Consider the following 23,555-nt stretch of genomic DNA (forward strand, 5'->3'; position numbering starts at 1 on the left):
CAAAGGCTGCAGTTTAACAGTGCACAGATATTTCTAACTTTCCTAAGACGGCATATGATAACACGTCTTCAAATCAAAACTGTGCTGAAAGAAGCTAAAAAGCTCTTTAAAGCTGCAAAGTGTGGCTCTCTTCCTTTAAGGTTTGACATGGTTTTGCTTCATCCATCATTAATCCTGCTGTACCTTTGAAAACGGTGTCAAAACTAAACGAGACACTAGTAGGAAAGCCATCGAACTTTGGAGTCCTCGGAGAGTCCAGTTTCCAGTTGTCCAGTTAAGTAAATGAGAAGCAACATTGTAAAGTGTTTTGGATAAAAGCGCTATATAAGTGGCCATTTACCAGTTTCCTGCTCTTTCCTTTCTGTCTTTTGCCCCTACCCCTAATTCAATCCTCCCTTCCACAAATTGCATGTTCATGAAAAATTCTTTAGCTAAAAGATATGGTAGATTTCTTTTGACCAAAACACTATCGGTTTAGTTTCCAGAGGTGAGGCAAACTCAGGGATCCTCTTTCATAAAATCCTGTAGAAATGTTGTTGAGTAAGACACCTGAGCCTCAGCTCATCGACAAACTAGACCCATAAAAGTGCTGGGTAAAGCTTAATTTTCATACACAACCTTCAAAGTGGAGAGCGGATGTAACACCGACCATTACCTGGAATGCACAGCAGCAAAGAGCAAGTTTGGAAGCCAGTGAAACAGAAGTGTTTTGAAGTGTAATAAGAGAATCACGGAGCACAGAGAAGGAGTCGTGTCCCTGCATCGATGATTCTGATGCACCACAGAAAACTGATGCTCCTACAGTCAGTGTAGAGAAATCACAATGCAGAGCCGAGTATTGAAGCCAAACGCATACACCTGTGTTTATCTTTTTTTGGAAGGGATGACAAAAGAAATTACTGCTTTTTTTCCCCCCATCCATTATCTGAACCGGTTATTCCGATAGGGGTCAAGAAGACAGCTTCCGGAAATGTATCCAGAATTATTAAATCAAGACAAAAACTAAGTAATTAATGAAGTAATAACACAAAGAAAAACGTTTAGCATTTTCAAAGCCTTTTTTTTTTTTTTAACAAATTAACCCTGCAGATTTTTAGTTTCCATCACTGCAAAGTGCAGGTGGAAAAGACCTTGAATTTAAACAGAAGGAGATTCTTCTACAAGCAGACAGTTCGACTAATCAGGAACTGGTTGCATATTTGGTTGTTAACTTGCTTACACATGAGCCTGTATCCAGGACCTTGCTCAAGGGAATGTCAGAAACAGTAATTATGGGATGATCGTGGTAATTATACTGTGTGTTTCAGTCTGTCAGGCTCAAACTAATGACTTTCAGGTCACACTCACTCCATCGGTCACCTGATGCCTCATTAGCAACACGTTTGCGTTGGTTATGTGTGTGTTTTTGTCATTGATCGGACATCACAATTTCCTGACGGAGGCCTTAGTGCATCAAAGACGTCACACGTCTGCCAACTCGTTATTTTCTTTTAGTACCTGTAAAGATTCTTTCACCACAGCACCGTCAATACCAGACCCAATATTGTTCTGACCACAGCAGAAGGAGTGATAGAAGGATGGATCATTACTCCTGCTGAGTTTCAAATGCCCAACAAACTTTGATGAGTCTTAGATCTTTTACTCATCTCAAACTTTGTTTAAAAAACTTTCTGTCATTAGCTGCTTCGCTTTGACCAGGAGATAGACCAAGCCCACTTAAACAGAGTCAAACTAATGTGGACTCACATGTCACAGATAATTACAGTAGGAATTATGGCCCTAACTCCTGGAAAACAAAAGGTGAGACACTAAAGAAAGTTGAAGGTACACAAGAGAAACTTCTGAGAGTGGATTGAGACTCCAAAGATGATGGATGTCTGAGACTTCGCAATCAATCATGGACCCAGTATTGCAGGTTCTCCCTGTGGCTGAAGATCATGGTGATGAATCTTGCTGCAAGTTCCAGCTGGAGAGTAAATTTGGAACTAATTTGTGTGATTAATAAAAAAAACAATTGCCTTCACCAGCAAACTGCTAATTACCATTCCAGCTCGTCAGCCTTTGTTCCTATTGATGGTTGATGTTCTCAGTGAGTATTTTGACCTCAGCCTCAAGTTGGATTCTTCACTTCTTCTCCACCCATGTTGACACCATTTTCTAGACTTTATTATTTTAACAACCTCCTAAACCTGTGACCATCTTGATGCAAATCCTTTGTTGTTAAAGGTAAACTTTTGAACTTGTCTCACCTGTCTCTGAGTCCACATCTGTGAACCCAATAAATCACTTGTTTCTGGAGATTAAACCCGTGCTTGAATTGGGTCAGCACTGGCACGGCGGATCCCTGTCCAACTGACTGCTCTGAATTAAAGTGTCAGGCTAAATAGGCCAATTGCTTTTTCAAACAAGTGGCGAGAGGAGATAAGAGTGTGACGTGTGACGTACAATATGTGTTCTAGTTCAGTGGCTAAGCTGCTAGATGTCTCTTCCATCTGCTCCAACAGAAATGAACAATACAGGCTATTTTAGGCTTCCGGAGCAATTCATTTCTAATTTTGCTCATTTGAATGACTATTCACATTAATCGCATTATTAAATTAGCAATTCTTGCAGACATTTTGTGCCCCACACAAAATGAAGGCTCATTTAATCCTTTATCTAAACTACTTATCCTGTTAATGGTCCCAAGGGCGTCAGATCTGATCCCAGGTCACAAGCTCATCACATCCACAATCAAGCACCCTGTTTGGTATTGAAGTGTAGTAGAAAATGACTGGGTCACATTTTGTAATAGCCAAACTTGTGGTTTTGTCTTTTTGGTTTTATTTGTTTGGACATTTGTTGTCTTTAGTGTTTGGAGAAAAACCATACATTTGAACAGGAATAAATGTGGAGCGTCCTGTGAATGTACAGTAGAGAGGTCCACCTCTGTGGTGAAGATTTGGGCAACGTGTATTTTAACAAGAATCTCAGACTGTACATTTTGTCTGAGTGCAGCCGCTCAGAGTTTAAAAATAACAGATCTAGAAATGATTTACACTGAGGGAAGAACACAATTTACAGCACAGTCTTCATTAGATTCAGACTTTAACAGTGTCCACATTGTTTAGATGGTTGTCCTGGACGCCTAAACTGGTCCAAAACACCTCAGCTGTCCAACCGGCTTCATAGTATACTGTCAAGTTTCAGCCATACCTGCATAAACTTTAGAAAGTTCTTGTCATCTGTAAGTCAAGTACTGCACGAAGCAGGACGACATAGTTAAAACAGAAAATTAAAGACGGAATAGGTTTAAACCAAATGCAGTAGGTGTCTCCTTGTTTCCTTAAATAAGACAAAGTACTTTTAGAGCATTTAAACCCAGAGGCTGCATAAAGATCACCTGTGTCAGACAAGCTCCACATGGTTAATAACCACAAAGCCTAATGAGCATGTGGCTAATTTGCTTTAGCCACAACTGAATTTACAATTACATTTTGGTAACAATGGTTCCAAGTTTGCTGCTTAATCTTTCAAACGGAGTATGTAACACATGGGGGTCTGGATTATGACTTGCTTTCTGTCATTAAATCATGGAATTTAGTCTTACTGCAGCTTTCTCTCTGCATTTTGGAACAAAAACTTTGTGTGTAATTATAGTCACTCATTAGTCTAATTACAAGGAAACACAGCAGCTGAAAATCCTAATTCCGTTTCAAACTGTATTTCATTAGAACCCACTGAGTTTTTTGGTTGTTTCTTTGTGGACACTTCACATCAGCAGCAAAATGACATCTTTTTCACAGCAACATTCAAATATCTCTCAGCCAGGGAGGTTTCAGGCCATTCACTTCCGTATGTTCCTGTGTCTTTATCTACTCATGTTTTGTAATTATGCATTTTGTTGGAGGCCTTGCAGCTAATTTGCCCACTGGGGACTATAAAATCTTGAAGTTAAGCTTTATTAGTCATTCCCTGAGCACTAGATTCATGAAGTTAGCAGACCCTGCTTCAAATGTAATTAGTGTCTTCGCCTGTAACTATTTCCCAGTTCCAAAATGTGCTGCATGCCTATTGTCACTCTGCTAAAACAAACTGCAAGTAAACCGTGAGCAGAGCCTGTGGACAACCTTGGGTTTACTCATCTTCTCTGTCTCACACGTGGCTCTGAGCTTTAAGTAAAGGTGGGAAAGGTGCTTGATGGGAGCCAGTAACTTCGATCTCATCAGCAGCATAGATTTTAATGGGGACAGCAGCCAATCCTGCATTCTGTCAGGCAGAGGCAACTAACTCGGGATGAAAGAACCTGGATCTGAATGATGGAAGAACTGGAGGCTTGACCCCAGTCGGTAATTAGTTTTTAAACTTACTCGTGTTATCGCAGCCAAAACTTTTTTATCAGCTGGATTTTTACTCTGTGTTTTCAGATATGGAAACAATTTTCTCACTGAGAAAACAAAGAGATTGTTCACATACTGGAATCGACCTACGTAGTGTGGCAGAAAGATTGATTGACAAGGGAAAAAACTAAAACAGAGCACAAAAACCCCTTTAGTTAAGCAGCAAGGAGACGAAGACAAAGGAGTGAGACGTACTGAATGTAGGTATATATACATTTTAAAGCATTAATTCAGTTTCTGAGCTGTGACCTGCAAGAAGAGAAGAAAAGTTTAGAGATACGTAACAATAGACAACCTAAGGGCTGGAAGTGGGCTGGTTCAGCACAGTCTCATCCTACACCTTGAGATAACGACACTTCCTATGGCGTCAAATGGAACACGTTTTTTGGCTGATCAAAATGACGCTACAGGTCTCAGTATAGGACGCCCCAGGTCTCAGTATAGGACGCCCCAGGTCTCAGTATAGGACGCCCCAGGTCTCAGTATAGGACGCTCCAGGTCTCAGTATAGGACGCCCCAGGTCTCAGTATAGGACGCTCCAGGTCTCAGTATAGGATGCTCCAGGTCTCAGTACAGGACGCCCCAGGTCTCAGTATAGGACGCTCCAGGTCTCAGTATAGGACGCCCCAGGTCTCAGTATAGGACGCTCCAGGTCTCAGTATAGGACGCCCCAGGTCTCAGTATAGGACGCTCCAGGTCTCAGTATAGGACGCTCCAGGTCTCAGTATAGGACGCCCCAGGTCTCAGTATAGGACGCTCCAGGTCTCAGTATAGGACGCTCCAGGTCTCAGTATAGGACGCTCCAGGTCTCAGTATCGGACGCTCCAGGTCTCAGTATAGGACCACCACTTGATGCCATAGTAATGACTTTATATACACAGTAAATTTCAGGGTAAGGTTACGTTACAAGACAAAACGCTACAGTGACACCATCACACATACTTCCTTACTATAGTAACCACGTGTGTCATGTTGTGTTACGATCATCATTAAAGTGCACAACATCTTGCACTAGAGTCGAACCCTGCTCTTTTGTGGAAAGCTCCTGTGTCTTTGTGTACCATCCACCCCCCTGTTCCCCCCCAGTGAAATGTTTTTACCTTATATACTACGACATTCCTTTAAGCTTCAAATATCGAAGCATTTTCATTGTACAACACAGTGATCTGAGCCTCAATCAATGACACAAACATTTACCCAAAAAAAGAAAGAACACAACTTTCAGATAATCTCACCAGGAACAAACACAGGCTGCAGTAAATAAAATATTAAAACCACATAATGAAAAGTGATAGAAGACAGTGGGACCACAGAACTCGCCAAAAAGTCATCGAGTCAGTAAAGTAGTCAGTGTCTGTAAAGTAACATTGAGTTGGGAAGAAAAGAAAAATCAGTGATCAACCTCATCGTCGACCATTTTCCCTGCTTCTCCCCCTTCATCTTCTTTTCTCATTCACCCAGTTTCCTTTTCACTAAGAGAGAAAAGCCCATGAAAACCTGCTGCACACACAGTAAGTTCACCATCACCTACAATCCAGTAATCGTCTGTCACATTATGACCAAACAGCTTTCTGGGAAAAGGGGAAAAAAATGGTTTCAAAGAGATGAAGAATTTCACATTGTAGAAAAATGCTCCATCCTGAAAGTCCTGGGTCATTATCTAAAAAAAAAAACCACACATTATTTTATCCTCAAAAATGACTCGACTGATCACTTCAGCTGCAACTGCTGTATTTTCAGCGCTGATTACTTTGAATTTTTATTTTTCAAAAGTCACACTGAGACGATCAACAAAAATACATATTTAGATATTTTCTGGGATTCTTTTGATACAGCAATATGTGGAAACTCCGTGTTCATGTGATGGAATTGATTCATAGTATTATTAAGCAGAAAGTAAAGAATTAGTCTGAAATTGTCTCTTAACCACATAAATGGCTCTATGGGCTTTTGTGATGAGCTGTTATCGATGGCAGTTTTTAAGCCGAGCCATCAGTTGCTTGACTTGTTCTTGCAGAAGGATTCAGGTGAGTGTTTTTTTTGTGCTGGTACCCGGGTTGTAAAAGAGCTATAGTACCAGTTTGTAGCAAGTCACAGCTGGACGGGCAGAAGCTGGGCCTAGTTTTCAAAAAGTGGTGTGAGTTAGTCGTCGATAGTTCCCATCTTTGGAAGCCAAACCACCTCCATGTGAGCGACATTAGTCTTGGGAAATTATCCATTAGTCTTGGGAAATTAAGACTAGTTGCATAGACTGGGACGCTGTCTCCTAAACATAACATTCCTACACAACTACACACATTAGCAATGATACATAATCCAACACTGTTAAACGTGTCCAACATGGTACATTGAGCCCACTGTACAGTGAAGCAGTGAGTAAACAGAGGAGGGTGATTTTGGAGCTGAGCTGAGCTGAGCAGCAGGAAAATAAAAGAAATTATTTGCTTTCTTATACAGTCTTAAGGTTAATAGAGAATGACACGGTTTTAAGCTTGACTGAAGACTCTCCAGCCGCCGCCACCCTGCACCGGCCCGATTCACTCCATCCCATAAAGCAGTACAAGAAAACTGCAGCTTTTTATATGACAGGCCACATTTAGCTCAGCACTCTGTGTGTTGTTTCTTTTTCACACCAACACACACACACACACACACACACACACACACACACACACACTGGGTGTGCTGAGCTATAAATATAGGTGACACTCCTCTCTCAGATTACGGGAGGAGGAAACTATTTCAGCAGCTCTGAGGTCACTGCCTTCCCTCACTGTTTATATGAGGAGCCTCTACTGTTGTTTCAGAGTGTGGAACATCATATAATGGAGAGGTAATGGGTCAAAACCTCTTTCATATAGATGTCACCTGCCAAGAGCTGTTGCTATTGACTTTGTTCCTTCTGACTGGAGATCTGACCTGAGCTTTTCAGAGCAAAACCAAGCAAACCTTTTATTTTTTGTTCTTATTTGGGTTTAGTTCTTAGAAAAAACTCTGACATGTGCATGTGTCTGCATTTATTATGCATCCAAAAGAGTAGGACATTTTTAAATTGGGTGCGTTGGTTTTGCAGTTACACCAACAGAAGAAAATGAGCTTTACAACTGTCAATTTCCGCATCGATAATCAAGCAGATCAAACACGGCTCCTATAATGATGCACAAATACTTTAGTTCTGTTCCCACTCAACCTGAAGCTGCAACCAACCACATCTTAATTTAGGAAACACTGTATCCACCTGTCATTATTGTGTAATTAACAAGCAGCCCTGTTGAACGGCCAAATGAACAGTTGAAGACCAGGGAAATGTTTGTTTCCTATCATGGAAACATCCCCATATGATTTTCATATCATTCCAAGTCCAAGCAAAAAGACAAACCAAACCAAAAAAAGGACACAAAAATACAATGCGTCAACATAATTGTTACCTTGTGGCCAAAATGGTAAAACTACAGCGTTTGGCCCGTTCACACATCGTTCACGTTTCTTTTTGGCTGCTGATTGGTTATTCATGCTTCCCTCCAGCTGCTGATTGGTCGGCTGAAGAAGCCGCTGCCCCACACACCTTGAACACAGTCACTGGAGGAAACATTTCCTGACACTTTTGGGTGAAGGCTGAAATTTCAATGCCAGATTTCTCAAAACAATGGGGTCTGTGTTAGGGGGCCCAACCCTTGAACCACTTAAATGTCAAGAATATTGTGTCCTCCCAGGTCGAAGAGACAACCTGGCAAATTCAGTTCCTATTTTAAATTCAGAGATGTCGCTCTGACCTTGCCAACATTTCCTACTGGATTCTGTATTCAATAAACCAACAACCATGAATAAACAACATCTCCCAGTGAGCTTCCTGGGGATGGTGAATGCATGTGGTTTGGCTGAGGAGTGGAAGGTCAGGCTCCCTTTCTGGGCTTAGAAAGACAGAGCCGTGGGCTGTGCCATCCACGCATAGGCCCCTCCTGGGACCGGGGGACTGGGGGAGGTGAATGCTCTTGGTTCAGTGGCCTGACGTGGAGCTGCTGCAAACCTCCTCCTGTGGGCTTCGGCTCTGTCCACCAGGAGCAGTGATCTGTATCACGCAGTCACAACAGTTCACCTCACTTTAAGCATGGGCTCCACTGGGGATAGACGGTAGAGAAAATGGAAAGTGTTTTGTGTTTTTTATCCCTCCCTCCCATTCATTAATCTCTCAGACAGCAGGGAGAAGGCAGACCATCCCAGTTGTGTGTCCTGTTAAAGTGCTTCTGCAGTAACAAAGTTAGCTCCTATCTGTTGGCATAATGGCAGGTTGTACTGTGTGTACAGTGCAATTAATCTCTGAAAGTAGTGAACACTCCAGGTTTAAATTCAGTTTTAAAGTCTTCCCTGCTGTGTTCCCTGAAAGTCTGAGCATTATATTTTCTTCTTTTTTGTGATAGAGGAGTCTTCTTTTTTAAATTTTACATTCTGATATGAACTGAACTAATGGCACAATACCAGTGGAGTCGGTCCTGCCACTGTGTCTCTTGTTTTTCTGTTGTTTGTACATTTGAAACCTAAATTCAGTGGCTGCAAAAGTAACAGATAGTAAAACAGCTGCTTAGCTTAAATCAGTCTAGTATTAACTATCAAATTATTCAATATTTAACACATGAGCCTTAGCACCTAATCTTTGTGCTCTTACATCAAAATGTTTCTTGCTTCATCACTGTTGAAATAATTTTAGTTCATAATATCTTTTTTGCATTCACTCTACATTAGAAATGAAATAAAGCCACCAATATAAAATTTAGCCAACAAGCGAGAGATTTACTAAAAAGCTGTATCACAAAATGATTGTTTTATTGAAACTAATGTTAAAACAAGTAGCTTAACTTAGCTCTTAAAATCTCAACACCTTCACATGAGAAAAAGGTTCAGCAAACTCGAGATATTAATTTACTATTTAGTCATATGGACAGTTTTTACAGACACATTTGCTTGGTCCTTTTCTCAATTTAAAGAGTTAGTTGTTTGTATCGCATGAAGTTTCAGCTGCAGCTGGTGAAGTCATTTTGAACCAAAATCAGTCCAGAGATAACGTAGCAGGCCGCCTTCAACGACTTTGTCTGCAACCATCATCGTGTTTACATGATCATTTTGTGTTCAAATCAGAGCTTCTGTAAAAAGGCCTGAAAGTTAAACTACACATTTGATAAGCTGAACAGCACAACATCCATACTTACATTATCCATCTTACTAGATTTCACTTAATTCATTGCAGTTTTGAATACTCAAGGCATAATTCCTGAGGGGAAGGATCCATTAGAGTAAACCCCCTTCCTCCCCTTTCTCTTTGCAGGTCTGTTCACTGGAGTGGAAGGACCTGGGCAGGAGGGCAGTTAATACATCATCCCCACCCTCCCCATTTTACTCATTACCACAGTGACTGTGGACTGCCATGTACGTGAGGTGCAGCCTCTTTAATCTGTCTCAATCTGAGAGCCCCTGGCTGTCTCTGCTGCCACAACAAGTCTATTTAACATGAAGAGAAGCTGGAAATGCAGCTGCACGAGCTGTAGATCTCTGCAGACAGAGGCAGCACACACACACACACACACACACACGAACAGAATGCACTTCATACAGCAACAGGGATGCACAGCTACAGAACAGCACTGCTACTGTTAACAGCCACAAACACACAGATCATCATCAGCTAAAACGCATCACTTCTTTACCACAAATGCAATGATGCTCAAAAATCTCCCCATGGAGCAGAATCTCCGTACTAAGTGCTCAGTCACACAACACAAAATGTCCACAAATTATGCAGAAAGTCTAAAAAAATGTGCAAACCTCAAACTACCCAAGAGGTGAAAAAAGACACAAAGCTTCCAAAAATAGACAAATTACTTAAAAGCATCACAAAGTGTCCAAAAATAAACATCAAAAGACCAAAAGGAGAGACACAATGAGTAAAGACAAACGCGAGATGTCCAAAACAGAAAGGGGCATAGTCCACCCATACTGATATAGTAGATGGACCACACTGAAGAGAACCAGCTATCAATGACCAGGGACCCACAGGGGACAGCAGCTGCATTGACGCTATTGTGTCTGACAACTTAATGAAAAATGTGAAATTGGTAGATAAGAGTGTTTTGTGCTAATTAAGCACAATCCCAAATGGGGACATATTAACCCTTCACTTTAAATTTATGGGACTTCTATTAACTTTTAATGGCTTTTCTGCCCCAAGCTCTGAAGTTTCTGACCCTGACTTTGAAGCCCATCTCACTACCACTGCTTTGGCCCTAAGCTTCACTTAATTCACTACACAATAAATGTCCAATATTACACACAAGTGTGTGAAGTGCTACCTGAAGAAATCTCTGAAACGTTCATGTATTTGAGCATCTGTGGGTTTGATAAAATAATAGGAGACGTGCACTATGAGCACGCAGCCTTCTTCTCTAAACTTTTTCAAGTAAAAAAGTGGATGTTTATACATTTTTGCAGTGCACAGGTCTGTAACACAGCTTTTAAAAGCACATTCATGATGCATGTGACTTGTTTGCGGGCTCCTACTGCACAGAGCTCACAATTGTATCAGCCCATAAGCTGTTGACCTGCGCTAATGCAAATTGTTGAAGAGCCATTTGCAGTGCAGAGAACTCTCAAGTTGGACTTGACACGCATTTGCATAATAGCTCAAAATACAAGAGGAGAGCACAGCCCCAGATGGAGATGGTGACACGCCGTAATACGAGTGAACACGTCTGTTTCTGGTCGAACAACCTGCAGCTGCATAAAGAGAATATAATCATTTAACTCACTGATTTACACAAGAGGGAGTCACATCAGTTTGTGGTTACACACGGACAAACTGAAGTTGGTTGTTGTTTCGAGATGCAGAACGCTGCTCACAACAAGCTGCTCACCGACTCACTGACTCATCTCAGGACAACCTATAAAACTAAGCAGCGACAAGCAACAGTGTCGCTTAAGTTCAAACTTTTTTTTTTTTTTTTTATTGCTTTGTCCTCAAACAAGCTGCAAAGTTATTTGTGCTCTTGTAGACGAGAACGGTTGTTGATACAATGCCACTGAGCATCATATAAAAGAGATAATAATAGATGCAGATTTTTCTTGTGCTGCAGCTGTGAGAATTCAACACATCCAAACAGGATGAATGTAAATTATACATTAATGTTCTGAAAATCGTGCAGTCTGAAAGCACAGAGAAACACTGTACATCAGTCCATTCTCCACATAAACCATGAGATGGCTTTTAAGACATGGGCTAAACATTTTTAAGCTAACACACATCTTCAACTCCACTCTCCTTGATGTCAGTTTGCTGTTCATATTCATTATTCACACTCATCTCCTTAAGCCAGTGTAAATATTGTATCACTTCATGGGCCACCTTTAACCTCCACAACCACAGTTTTTCCCTTTCACCTGCTACAATGTTGGGTTCTAATAACCACAACAGCGCTGATTACACCAGAAAGTACAGTTCTACAACAGTGAAATAAACACAGAAGTCGACTTTGTCTTTTACTTGCTGCAAGGGGAGCCGGCGGGTCTCAGTGACAGTTGCACTCACCCGAACACAGCCACTCCAAAGAGTATCCCCTTGCAAGCTCTTTTTATTGTAAACAGGACAGAACAGAGAAAGGTATGCCTTCACGTGATTGGACATTTCATGTATACAACTTCTCTTTAGGTCAAACCATCTGGTTACTGAACAACCAGATATTCTCACCCAAGAAGGAATGTGGACACAGGATTTATGTCCTGCTTTACAGGCCCTAGACTAAACAGATTAGAAGATGTACAGAACAGGATGCACATCCTGCTCTGTCCCGAGGCTAAACTAGTTAAGGAATGTAGCATAGAATATATACATTATACCAAGTTGACTATGTGAGTCTTGTGACTTACTATTCTTCACATAATGATAATAACACAAAGAATATAATATAGAATATAATAGAAAATATAATAGAAAATATAACAAACTCCAACAACTTTCCTCAGCCATTTAGTTTTGAATGGAGGTTTATTTCCAGAAACGTCTGTTGAGCTCATGAACATTTATTCATTTTTAGCGGTTTGATAGTTAAAGTAGGCTCATTTACTGCCATGTCCAGCAGATTTACAATGAACTCACATGAAGACAGTCAAATGGGAAAAACGGCAAATCACGTCAAATATGAGACGAGACATGAGCACAAACATACAGTGGGAGAAGTATTGGTCATTAAATGCACCAGAATAAAAAACAAAAAAACAAAAACATCCTTCCAGTTTCAAAAATTGCTCAAATTTAAATTGGGATTTGCTCAAATATAAACTCTGCTTCTCTGTCAGACTGTACATAGCACATTTTGAGCTCCATGCTAACAGCTTCACCCAATGCTCATAAGGTGCAAAGTAAAGCACGTGTAGTGTTCAGCATGTTCAAAATCTTGCACACAAAGTGATGCTCACGCAGATGGAAATGTCAGTGATTTTGAGGCTCATAAAACCAAGTACTGGCCCAGAACGAGATTGTACATTGAACCATTTTCATTAGTTATTAATGTTAATTGAACACTTTTTATTTCAATGACTTAAAAAAATGTTTTTGTTTATTGTTTGGTTATTGGCTTGAATTTCTTCCCTTTCAAACTTATCTACCACATTTCAACAGTTTTTACTATTCCATTATCTGCAGGGAGATGCATTGAAAACATTATAAGGCTGTGGGTGCAGCGCCCTGTCAGAACATATGGCTCAGCATCTGAGAAACTGCTCTCTGATTTATGTAGATCTCATATTAAAGCTCTGCTGTGAAGCAGACCTCATGTATTATTCACAGCAACGGCATGTGCGCGTGTTTATATGCGCTATATATATATATATGTGTGTGTGTGTTTGTGTGTGTGTGTGTGTGTGTGTCCTACTCTGTTGCATCTGTAACTGACTCATCACAGGCGCAGTGGATTACTAAGCAGAGAGACAGAGACAGTGTGAAGCAGACTGGTAGAGACAGACAGGGACTGAGGGGAATAGTAAAAATGAAAGTGGAAAAAACAGGAAGACCGAATCTCACAGGGGTTTGGAGCAGTGCTGCAGAGGTGTGGAGTAATTTGATCATGAACATCTTTATTACTATACACACACTTTAATTTAACAGTTATTTTTTATAGAAGAAAATGCCTATTTTGCTGTTTATTGCTCATTAATTGACTGATTAAACTGACTGTACTCCCAGTTTATTAAACTTCAAACACCTGGGGCCAAAATGGCTCCGAAACACACAAAGTGCAAACACTGAACTGAGGTTGCTGTTAGTTCTTCAGGCTGTTTGCCAGTTTATGCATTTGACTATTTAAAGGTGCAAGAATTAACTTTGTTACAATGAATTCATTTGCATTGTTTATTGTATGAGGTTTCATTTGGAAACAGCCTTTTGTTCCACTTGTTATATTATAAGGTTTTAATATTGATGCTACAACTTAAATCGTTCCTTAAATTATTTATGTTTTTTGTGTCATAGAGTTTATTACTTTTGCTGTGTGGAACAGAAAATAAAGTCACGGGGTCCTGGAGTCTCCTGGGCGAGAGGTGGAGTCCACCCTGGACAGGTGTCCAGTCTATCTCAGGGCCAACGCACATAGCTGTTCACATTCACACCTTCGGCCAATCAAGAGTCACAATTGTACCTGACCTGCATGTGTTTGGACCAACAGCTGGTCTGGGATTTGAACCGGGGACCTTCTAGCTGTGAGGTGGCAGCTTCACCACTGTGCTGCCCCTACTGCAAATGAGTTTTGGTCAGTTGGAATTTGATGTCAGCAAAACATTTTAGAAAAGATGGACCGGGGGCATCAAAAGACTGGAAAATCTGTATACTGATAAAAACAAACCATCTTTTCTAACAGCTAATTAGGTAAATTCCCAGAGACGTCTGGCAGAAGAAAGGGTGGAGTAAAAAAATGCAGGTAAACAACCTAAGAATAATGTAAAATGCCATGAATTCGGGGATTTTATCATCATTTCTGATTTATAACATCACTAAATGATTCAGAGAATCCACATGATCTTCAGTCCCTCGGGCAGCACTGCATTAAAGACAGACGTGATTCTGAGGTGGAAATCAGCGCACGGACTCACAAACACCTCTGGAAACAACTGCCAGTGAACACAGGTTGTCTCTGCGTCTACAACTTAACACTCTACCATGTAAAAGAAACTACACATAAACAAGAGCCGGATTATTTACAATGGGAAACTGTCCTGTTGTCGACTGTGATGAGTCAAAATTGGAGCAGAGGGACCATCTGACATCATCAGCACACAGTTCAAAAGCATCTGTGGCGCTGTAGACGGGGATCAGTGAAAACTGAACGGGGAAACTTTTACATCTGTGGAGGCTCCATCAAGGCTGAACTGTCCAGCCGCTGAAATCCTGTATGGGGAATAATTTAGACTTCAAAACTAAAGCAACGCTTCCAGAGGGTAAAACAAAGAGGTGATGCAACACAGTGGTAAACATGCCCCTGTCCAAGCTTTTTTTTTTTTTTTTAAGGTCTCGATGGCATCAAACTTAAAATGAGCAAATCTGGTATTTTGGTAACGTTTTCAATAAAAATAGGCTCCAAATGATTTGGAAATCATTGCATTCTCAGCGTCCCAACTGAAATGAATCTCTTCTATGATGCTCGGTTTGAAAGGGTCCGATCGCAGTAACCCAGCTCCAGGCTACTGTTTGGTTTTTGTTTTGATGTGCTCAAATGACACAGCTGAGAGGAGAAGCAGCTTCAGAGAGAACGTTTTAATCCTTCAGATCTGGTTCCCTTTGACTAAACGCAGCCCGCATGGAGAAAACAAAGGTGCCTCAACAAGCAGCAAAACGAAGACAAAAGCTTGGAGAGTGTGAGCTGCAAATGACAGCATGAAGTCAGTTTTTGCAGCTTCGATTGGCTTTGTCTACTTAATTCACTGTCTCCACGTGTGCACAGTTTATAAAATTACTAAAACTACCAAGAAAGACAATGATCAGATGCCATGATTCCAACCTCTGGTTTATCTGGAAACGTATCCAAGGTAAAGCAAAGTTCTGAATAATGTTATTACTCCACAGGTACTCAGACAGGCTTCATCAAACTACTGTACAACCCAGATCTGCTAATTTCAGCAGTAACAGTCATGTGACTGATCAACATTTAATGAATAAAGCTCAGATTTTTAGTCTCTGACAGTCTGGAAGTGGCTCACACGTGATGACAGAGTAAACTGAGTGCAACGCACTTGATGATTCCTTAAGTTATTATAAGTTATACATGATGGATTTATAGGTGCGAAAAATGTGGACTTTAGAGCCAAATGAAGGTAAAATAACTTTAGAAAACACTACGTTTAGGTAAAAGTGTAGTTACTGCTGCCTTAGCTGTGACATCATTGGTCGCTGATACCGCTCTTAAATATTACATGTTTAAAACACCTTTGCGAGAACAACTGACAGCTACCGGGTCTCAAGACCAAAGACTAGTCTCTTTAACACACACTCAACGATAGTATCTGCTGACTGTCAGCGCAGACTCAGCCAGACCAGGACCAACTAGGTCCGACCAGCCGCCACGACTGAATCCCGTTCGTAAACAGTTCAGTGTGTGCTGACCTTAAGCTACAGAAGCACATGTAGAGTAGAGCAACTCCATCTCTCATAACCACACGCAGATCCCATGACACAACGAAGGACACAAAAGGGACTTACTATGGTGAAGTTCATGACCTTGAGGATCCAGATCGTTAGTGCCAAGTTGATCAGGATCAGGATCATCAGCAACAGGACAAAGAAGTAAAGGCAGCGTTTCCTCCAGCCGTATATTCCCACTTTGTACACTTGGGGTTTCTCTGAACTCTGGACATTGTTCCTATGAGTGCACTGTTCCTGGGTCATCTGAGAGGAAACAGAGAGTGAAATAACTTCAAGTATTTGCATAATTTATATTTTTTATTAGCTTAAGACAGCATTTCAACATCATGATCTTCTAAAGACATTATGGAGCATGTTGGCAAAGTTTCACATCCGGCAGACACAGATTATCTCCATCATGCTAATGTGGTCGTCTGTTATGTTCCTGCACGTAAACAAGGGCTGGAGACGAGTGTGAGCGAGACTGGTGCAGCTGCACAAACTGATGCTCAGTCCGCACACAGAAATAGCATCCAGTGCTGTTGCTTCCATGTTGACTGGAGACGATGGTGGTGGGAGGGATTTGTCACTCACTAATTAGCGCGGGCGAAGCAAGCCAGCAGATGTCACGATGCTTTAAGCCTCGGCAAGCAGGCTGAACTAGGACGCTGCAGTACCTGCAAGTAGCAGTAACTGCCTGGAATTAATGGTCTAATTTTTTCCCTCCATAGCCTGGCAGTTATATATTCAGCCATTACTCGCACCCATTGGAGGCCGTCGCGGTTGCGCCGAGATTTGTGATGCAACCGTGTAGAGAAGATGATGATAAGATAAAGAGATGGGGCACATCTGAACATTAGCGCTCTCTGTTGAGCCTGCTGACCAGCTTCTCACTTCTGGCACAGTATAAGACAGTTTAGTTAGCAATTGCATTGATTGATGGCCCCGTAAGTGGTCTATAACTCCATTATACCCCCCCCCCTTCCCCCGCCCAACCGATGTGCCGATTGTGTCGATTAATGATGATCCTAATTGTCTGCCTGTGAAGATGAGAAGGCATTGTTCACTTCAACCGCCATAATAATGGTCTTAGAACTGTGTGGAAAAATACAATTTACTGTCCTCGGTGCTTCGGCGTGTGCGCCTTAGAACACCAAAGCCAATCGTTTTTGACAACCACAAACATTACCCGCTAAGTGAAACAAATGGCACAAGACAGGGCCCCATTGAGAAAGTGCTGAAAGCTACAGAGGACACTTCAAAGCACCAGTCAGCAAAAACAGCTAAATTCTCATTGTGCACATTTTTGTTTTATGGGAGAATTAGAGACGAAGAGGCAAATATACACTCAGCTAGAGGATTTCTTTTCTTTGGTACACCAACTTAAAACCTCCGTTTGCAAATGTCATAGTGGTTAGTTTGTGGCAAATGTAGTTTGTGGTGCTGTTGTCAATGAGGCTTCAACAGAAACAGAAACCGTATCACTTTCAGGAAGGATGGTTTACTGCAGGACTGCTGGATTAGACCATTAGTTTTTCCTGTAGTCAAACGCAAAATCTAAACATCAATTCACATATACTCAATCCAATCCAACTTTATTCATGAAGCACCTTGGGCGCAGTTGGCCAAAGTGCTGTACACAAACACATAAAAGAATTATACATATGAGAAATTTAAACAAACCAAGACAGAAAAACAAATATCAAACAATTAAAAAAAAAAAAACAGTAAAAAGAGTAAAAGCCCAGGAGAAGTAACGTGTTTTAAGAAAAGATTTGAAGCAGGAAGTGAGTTGTCGTTCCTCAAGCGCAAGGGCAACTCATTTCACAATTTCGTCTTTTTCTTTTGTTTCTGTTCATCACAAAGACATTTCACTGGGCTGATGGTTGCAGCTGTATGAAGGACAGGTGCAGGTAGCTGAATGTGCTAACTAAGCTGTCACACGGCAGCTACAAGGGGACCCACTTAAGAGCTTTTGGAGCAGCGGTGGGGCCCCGTATAAAGCCTTTAGGGGGGCGTTAAGGGGATTTATAGTTGTCATTGCACACTGTGCCACTAGGAAATGCCATCTGGGGATTTTTTTTCTTTTTCCCCTGAAAGGTGGAAAAACAACCATCACCGAACTGAGGGGAGAAAAAAAAACAAAAAAAACAGAGCGATTAGTTTGGATGTTTGAGAATGTACTAATGTACAACGCTTGATACTAAAACGGATCTGGGGAAAAAGATGAATGGGTTGAGCAAATGTGTTTGTTTGCATTTTTAAGTTAACAGTTTGGGTCCAGTGGTGTCATCTTGTCAGTTATTGTCATGCAGAACGTCCAGCTGTCTTTTTTGAGTGGGGGTCGCTTCAAGTCAAATCACCCTTTTCATGAAGTGGGATGTAAAGTGTTCCTTCCATTCCTGGTCTGTTGGACCATGGGTCACAGCAGAACCATTTGGGAAACAATGCTGATCTATGTATTTGGTTATATCACATGTGAATGTTCACATACATGCAAAGGGTCAAAGTGATGCCTGTGTAAAGGTAGAGGGTCTGAGGGTTTGTTGAATGAATGGTGATTTATATTGACAGTGAATAATTACACCCAGTTTCATGGCAACACAGCAACTGCTGTCCAAACATTTGGATCCAAACTGAATGTAAATGAAATATGACCAAGTTCATTGAGTTGTTTCATAATAACCAAGATTGCTTTTACAGTTTAAGCAGCACCAGGTTTCTACATCTTTAGTTCAGAATTATCCAAATACAAACACGAACACAATGACAAACATCTGTATGAGCCAAAGGTCACCCAGGCGGTTGATCGGCTCTTTGGCAGAAACCTCAGAGGGAGCAGCAGCCTGCGAGTGGGAATTAATTACGTGTATGATCCTGCATTGCATTTTCTTTTATATTTCCATCTGCAAACACCTGCCACAGCACAGACCTTCCAAAAAATGGCTGAGAGCCACGGCAGACACACTGCGTTCACCCTGGAACAAACTGCTGTCCTGTCCAATCGCCCATCTGAACAGGATCCCGTTCAGCTGACGGTGCTACTCTGACACTTGTTTACACAGAAGAAGCGCGATTATGAAAAACTGCACACACGAGATGCAAAGACTGATGGACGGCTTTTCCATTTCCTCTTGCGGCGTGACGGCTTCAGATAACCGACCCTGGAACTGATATGAAACTAAAACTTCAAAATGAAACAAAAGAATAAACAAATCACACAACATTAACGTCTCGTGCTCGAGTTTGGAGAATATCACTAAAAAGTGAGGGAAAAAAGGTCAGCAAGGTTTCATGTGTGCACAAACTCCAGTTCCTCGAACTCTTGGCACAGTGAACACCTTGGAACTAGGCAGCACGTTATGTTTTCTATTATATTTTTACTGACACAGCCTTGGAAAGGCACAGAACAGCTAAATTATTTCTGCAGGTTTTTGCCTCTTCACTGGAATAATCTTATCACTGTAAATTTGTAACAGCCCGAGTTGCACATTTTATGGCAACACTGCTGCTGTTCTATTAAAAGCACAGAATGAGGGCGACAGAAGTAATTCCAAAACAAGGTTACAGCGCGATAGAAAATGTCATTTCTTTAAACAGACTTAAAGAACTTTTGTGTAGCTCTCAACAAAAGATCGGGGGGGAAAAAAAATGATCTAAGTGGAATGAAAACTGTCCTCAATGACACGAAGAAGGATGGATAAAAATAAAAGCAAATGCTGCAGCAATGCTACTCTCCAGATGTTGGGGAGATTAGAGCATCAGCCGTTGGCAGGAGAGCAACACTCGCAGTGACAGCAGCATCACCTGCACTCAAATGTGTGCGTTTGCTTTTGCATGTGCCACGTGCTTTTGTTGAGGTAAACCTTTGCACAACCTTGATGTTTGCTGTGTGTTTTTGTGCGGAATCGCTTTTGGTGAAAAGGTGTCAGTGAGGCCAATGGCCCAACAACAGCAGACGGTGAATAAACACAGGAAGATTTATAGTTTTGAACTTTATGAAATGCGAGTCTTGGTTCGACTCTCTCTAATACATAAGAGCAGCATTTGTGTTCAAACACTTTCAGAGGCGAAGTCGTGTTTCCCTGAATCTCGACAACAGAGGCAGTAACACAATTAGCACTAACTGTAGAGTTGCCATAGAGCAGGAAGAAACCAAAGTTTCCCTATAAAATGTACGACTATGCAGAATTTGCAGCCTAGGTCAGAAAGTACATATATTTAAATATCCATCTATTCTAATACCCTTCATTTTTAAAAATGACTTTCTCAGACTTATATACAAAATGACAATTGCTTTTAAAAATTAAAAAATAGTGTATTAAGAAATGTGTGTACACATTTTTATGGACTGTAACTCCAACTACTGCACTGTAGAGAAAACACCTACAGTACTTTAATAAGTCTAAACCTAAATGCAATCACAAACTGATATTTCTCCATCGCTTGATTTGGTTTCTCATCTCTACACATACACTGTATTACAGTGGGGATCTCTGCACCTCACAAAGTCTATCACAAATCAAATAAATGTACCACAGTAATGAAAAATAACTCGTCTCTTTTCTGTGTGTTTTAAAGACTCCCCATTCACGCACAGAGAGCACTAATAGCTTTGCAATAAGTTTTTAGGCTACAGGCTGACTGCAAAGAGAAAATGGTGCTTGGTTACAAGCTAAATAATGGCCACTCTCATATGAGTGGAGGTGTGTGTGTGTTAAGAAAGTGGAGTTGAAGAGCCGGCGAGGAAGAAAATAAGTGGCAAATTGGAGGCAAATCAAATCATTGGCCTTTGAGTCTTTTTCGCTCCCATGCTGCCGTCCAATGGTGCCTTTTGTTCAGCCAACTATTCATTGAGAGAAGCCTGAAGAAAACCAAACAGTCCAAAAAACAAAGTCTGTCGCTGATTAGAGAGAGAAATGAGCTTTTACAAAATGTTATTGGTTGTTCCCGCTGCCAAATAGCCAGGCAGCTCCCCATTACGACGTTTATAGACAACATGTGGATTAGTACCAGGTCCTGAAGGCTGCTGCCAATGGATACGCCGTTACTGGGGGCTCGTGCGCCTCCAAATGTGTGAATACACAAAATGGCCGACAGCCAGAGGCAGTTTATTGGCTGTTGCAATATGTGGGCAAACAGGCATTGGGAGCAATGTGATTGGTGGACTGAGAAGTTACTTTTATTGACATTTTTCCTGCCTTTTAGTTCAGGGGGCTATAACAGTCCCCAGTAGCTGTGCTCAGGGGCAAAAGATACTACATAGCTAGCAGCTAGCAAGTATTTTCCAGACAGTTTTAGAGTTTATTTGGATTTCTTCTGCTATATGCAGTTCCCTCTTTTGCATTTTCGTCTCTTACTGTCCTCAGTAGCTTACAAATTTAAAAAAAAAGGGTGATTTGAACAACTAAAATATGGGACGTCTTACTGTAAAAATATGAGACAGTGCACGGTATTGTATGTCTTTGGAAAAGACCAAACGTGTAGTTCAGAGATTCGGGGATGTTTTTCTGCCCTGTTCCTTCTCCTAGAAAAGCGCTTGAGCGATTCACCTGAACCTCGGTACGATGGGTTTTTTTCCCTTTACAACTTTCAACAACAACATCAGCATCAACCACTACAACAACAACAACAGCAGCAGCAACAGAGAGCAGTGCTGATGCTGTGGGGGCCAGGAAAGCTGATGCAACTCTGATGAAAACTGCCTCCTCATCGAACCAACACGCTGTGCATCTTATCAGCACGTTCACAAGATGCACACAGGACAGAGTTCATTTCTCATAAAAGATGCATAAAAATTCATCCACTGTCAATAACAGATGTATTTAACTACTACAACTACTACTGCTGCTGCTGCTGCTGCTTTACCGGGATTCTGTTGTTCACTTGCTGTTTCCTACATACCAACAGTCAGTGCTGCTTTTATTTCTCCTTCCCATGAACACAAAGTGACGAAAACCAGAATAAAAATAATTCAGAACCCAGCACCACTTCTCATTATACTTGCTAACAGTTGTTCAGGGCAGTTGGCAGGTATTTAGATTTAGACGATCTTTGTGTTTTCTGTCTGTTCTCCGTCCACGTTCTTGGGATTAGTACTATATGGGGCCCACACCATCTGTTGCAGGACTCTGTGTTTGTCTTCCTAAATGATGACTCCGGCCTGTGGTTCTCTGCCTCTGATCAGATCGTTTTGCTCGGTGGTCCAAGATCTGCATGACGACCACTAATTCTGACCAAAACATCCTACACTTTCTACATCTTTAAAACATTTCAAGACTGTATATGTTTGAACAAGTGCCTCACTGGTTTCTGCTTGTTCTGAGCTGGATCTCATCCACTTTCAAATGGAAGTTGGGTTGATGTGTCTTATCTGCACTTACCTTGGCCAAACACTGCGATTCCTCGGTCTTGCCAGTTCCTTTGTGCTACTGCAGAAAAGCTTCTACAAACCTTTCTGAAAACCTGTATTTTTCTTTTTCCACTTCTTCGAAGTATAAGATAGTAATGCTTTAGTTTACACATAATTAAATTACCCCTTATTGCTAGGAAATCACATAAAGCATAGGTGCCCATACCCTGTAGAGATACTAGTACCTCCAATTCTTTTATTTTATCAAGGTGACAGCATAGAGTTGTTGTCTAGCTGTGTGGACAGGCCCAATGCACCAGATAACCCCGTAACCTTGACAGATTTTCTACAAACAATTGTTAGCGTGATAGTTACCAAGTGTTTGCATGTGCTCCTCTCCAGCCACCAACTGGGCACAGCTCCAGACTGTCAAACAGGAAGTTGGGAGGTCCAAAAGCTCTTTATAGCAGGTGGCAAATCAGACTATACCATGTTAAGGTTGAATAGAGGGGGGGGGTTTCATGATTGTTAGGAAATAGTCTCTAGAGAATTATTTTTGCACATAGTTTTCACACGTGCACCAAAACCAGTTTGGACTGCGTGTTTCTTTGGTCCAATGTAAATGAATCTTACACTGGGCGAAGAAGACTCCAGCATCCCTGTGTGTGTGTGTGTGTGTGTGTGTGTGTGTCCGCCAAATATTAAAAGAAGTGACTGAGGCGTACGTACATTGAGTGAGGAAAAAATGTAATTGAAAATATCACTAAATATTGTTCACTGTTTTAGTTAAGATGACAAGAGTCATACACCTTAATTACACAGATTTTGCAAATATTGTGAATCTACAGTATTAAGACTTCATGTGTATTAGAAGATGAGAAGCACTATTAATATGACTGTTCACTGTATCAAGTATCTACTTGACAAATACTTAAATGACCTAAATTTTCGTCGTCTTGGGTTATTTGTTGGTTATTTAGATTATGCATAGAAATGAGCATCTTAGGCGCATTTAGGAATGCAGAACAGATTGTATTGTTCTGTGTATAACTATGTGCTGGATGACCTATATTCCTGAATAAATAGATTGATTGAAGTGAAATATGAATACGCCATAAGCATAAGCATAGAATAGACCCATGAGAATCCAATGGATTGTTGATCACTCAAC

General features: G+C 41.1%; 1 protein-coding gene across 2 annotated transcripts in view; it reads right to left on the bottom strand.

The window, feature by feature from the left end:
* sgcd (sarcoglycan, delta (dystrophin-associated glycoprotein)) overlaps positions 1-23,555 on the bottom strand; it is a 245,000-nt gene that overhangs the window by 71,069 nt on the left and 150,376 nt on the right. For both annotated transcript variants that reach the window (XM_067491823.1, XM_067491822.1), the window contains one exon: positions 16,111-16,296. In XM_067491823.1, the coding sequence (XP_067347924.1) occupies positions 16,111-16,296 (186 nt within the window). The remainder of the gene's footprint in view (positions 1-16,110; positions 16,297-23,555) is intronic.

The sequence above is a fragment of the Channa argus genome, chromosome 22 (assembly GCF_033026475.1).
Source record: "Channa argus isolate prfri chromosome 22, Channa argus male v1.0, whole genome shotgun sequence".
Classification (NCBI taxonomy): Eukaryota; Metazoa; Chordata; class Actinopteri; order Anabantiformes; family Channidae; genus Channa; species Channa argus.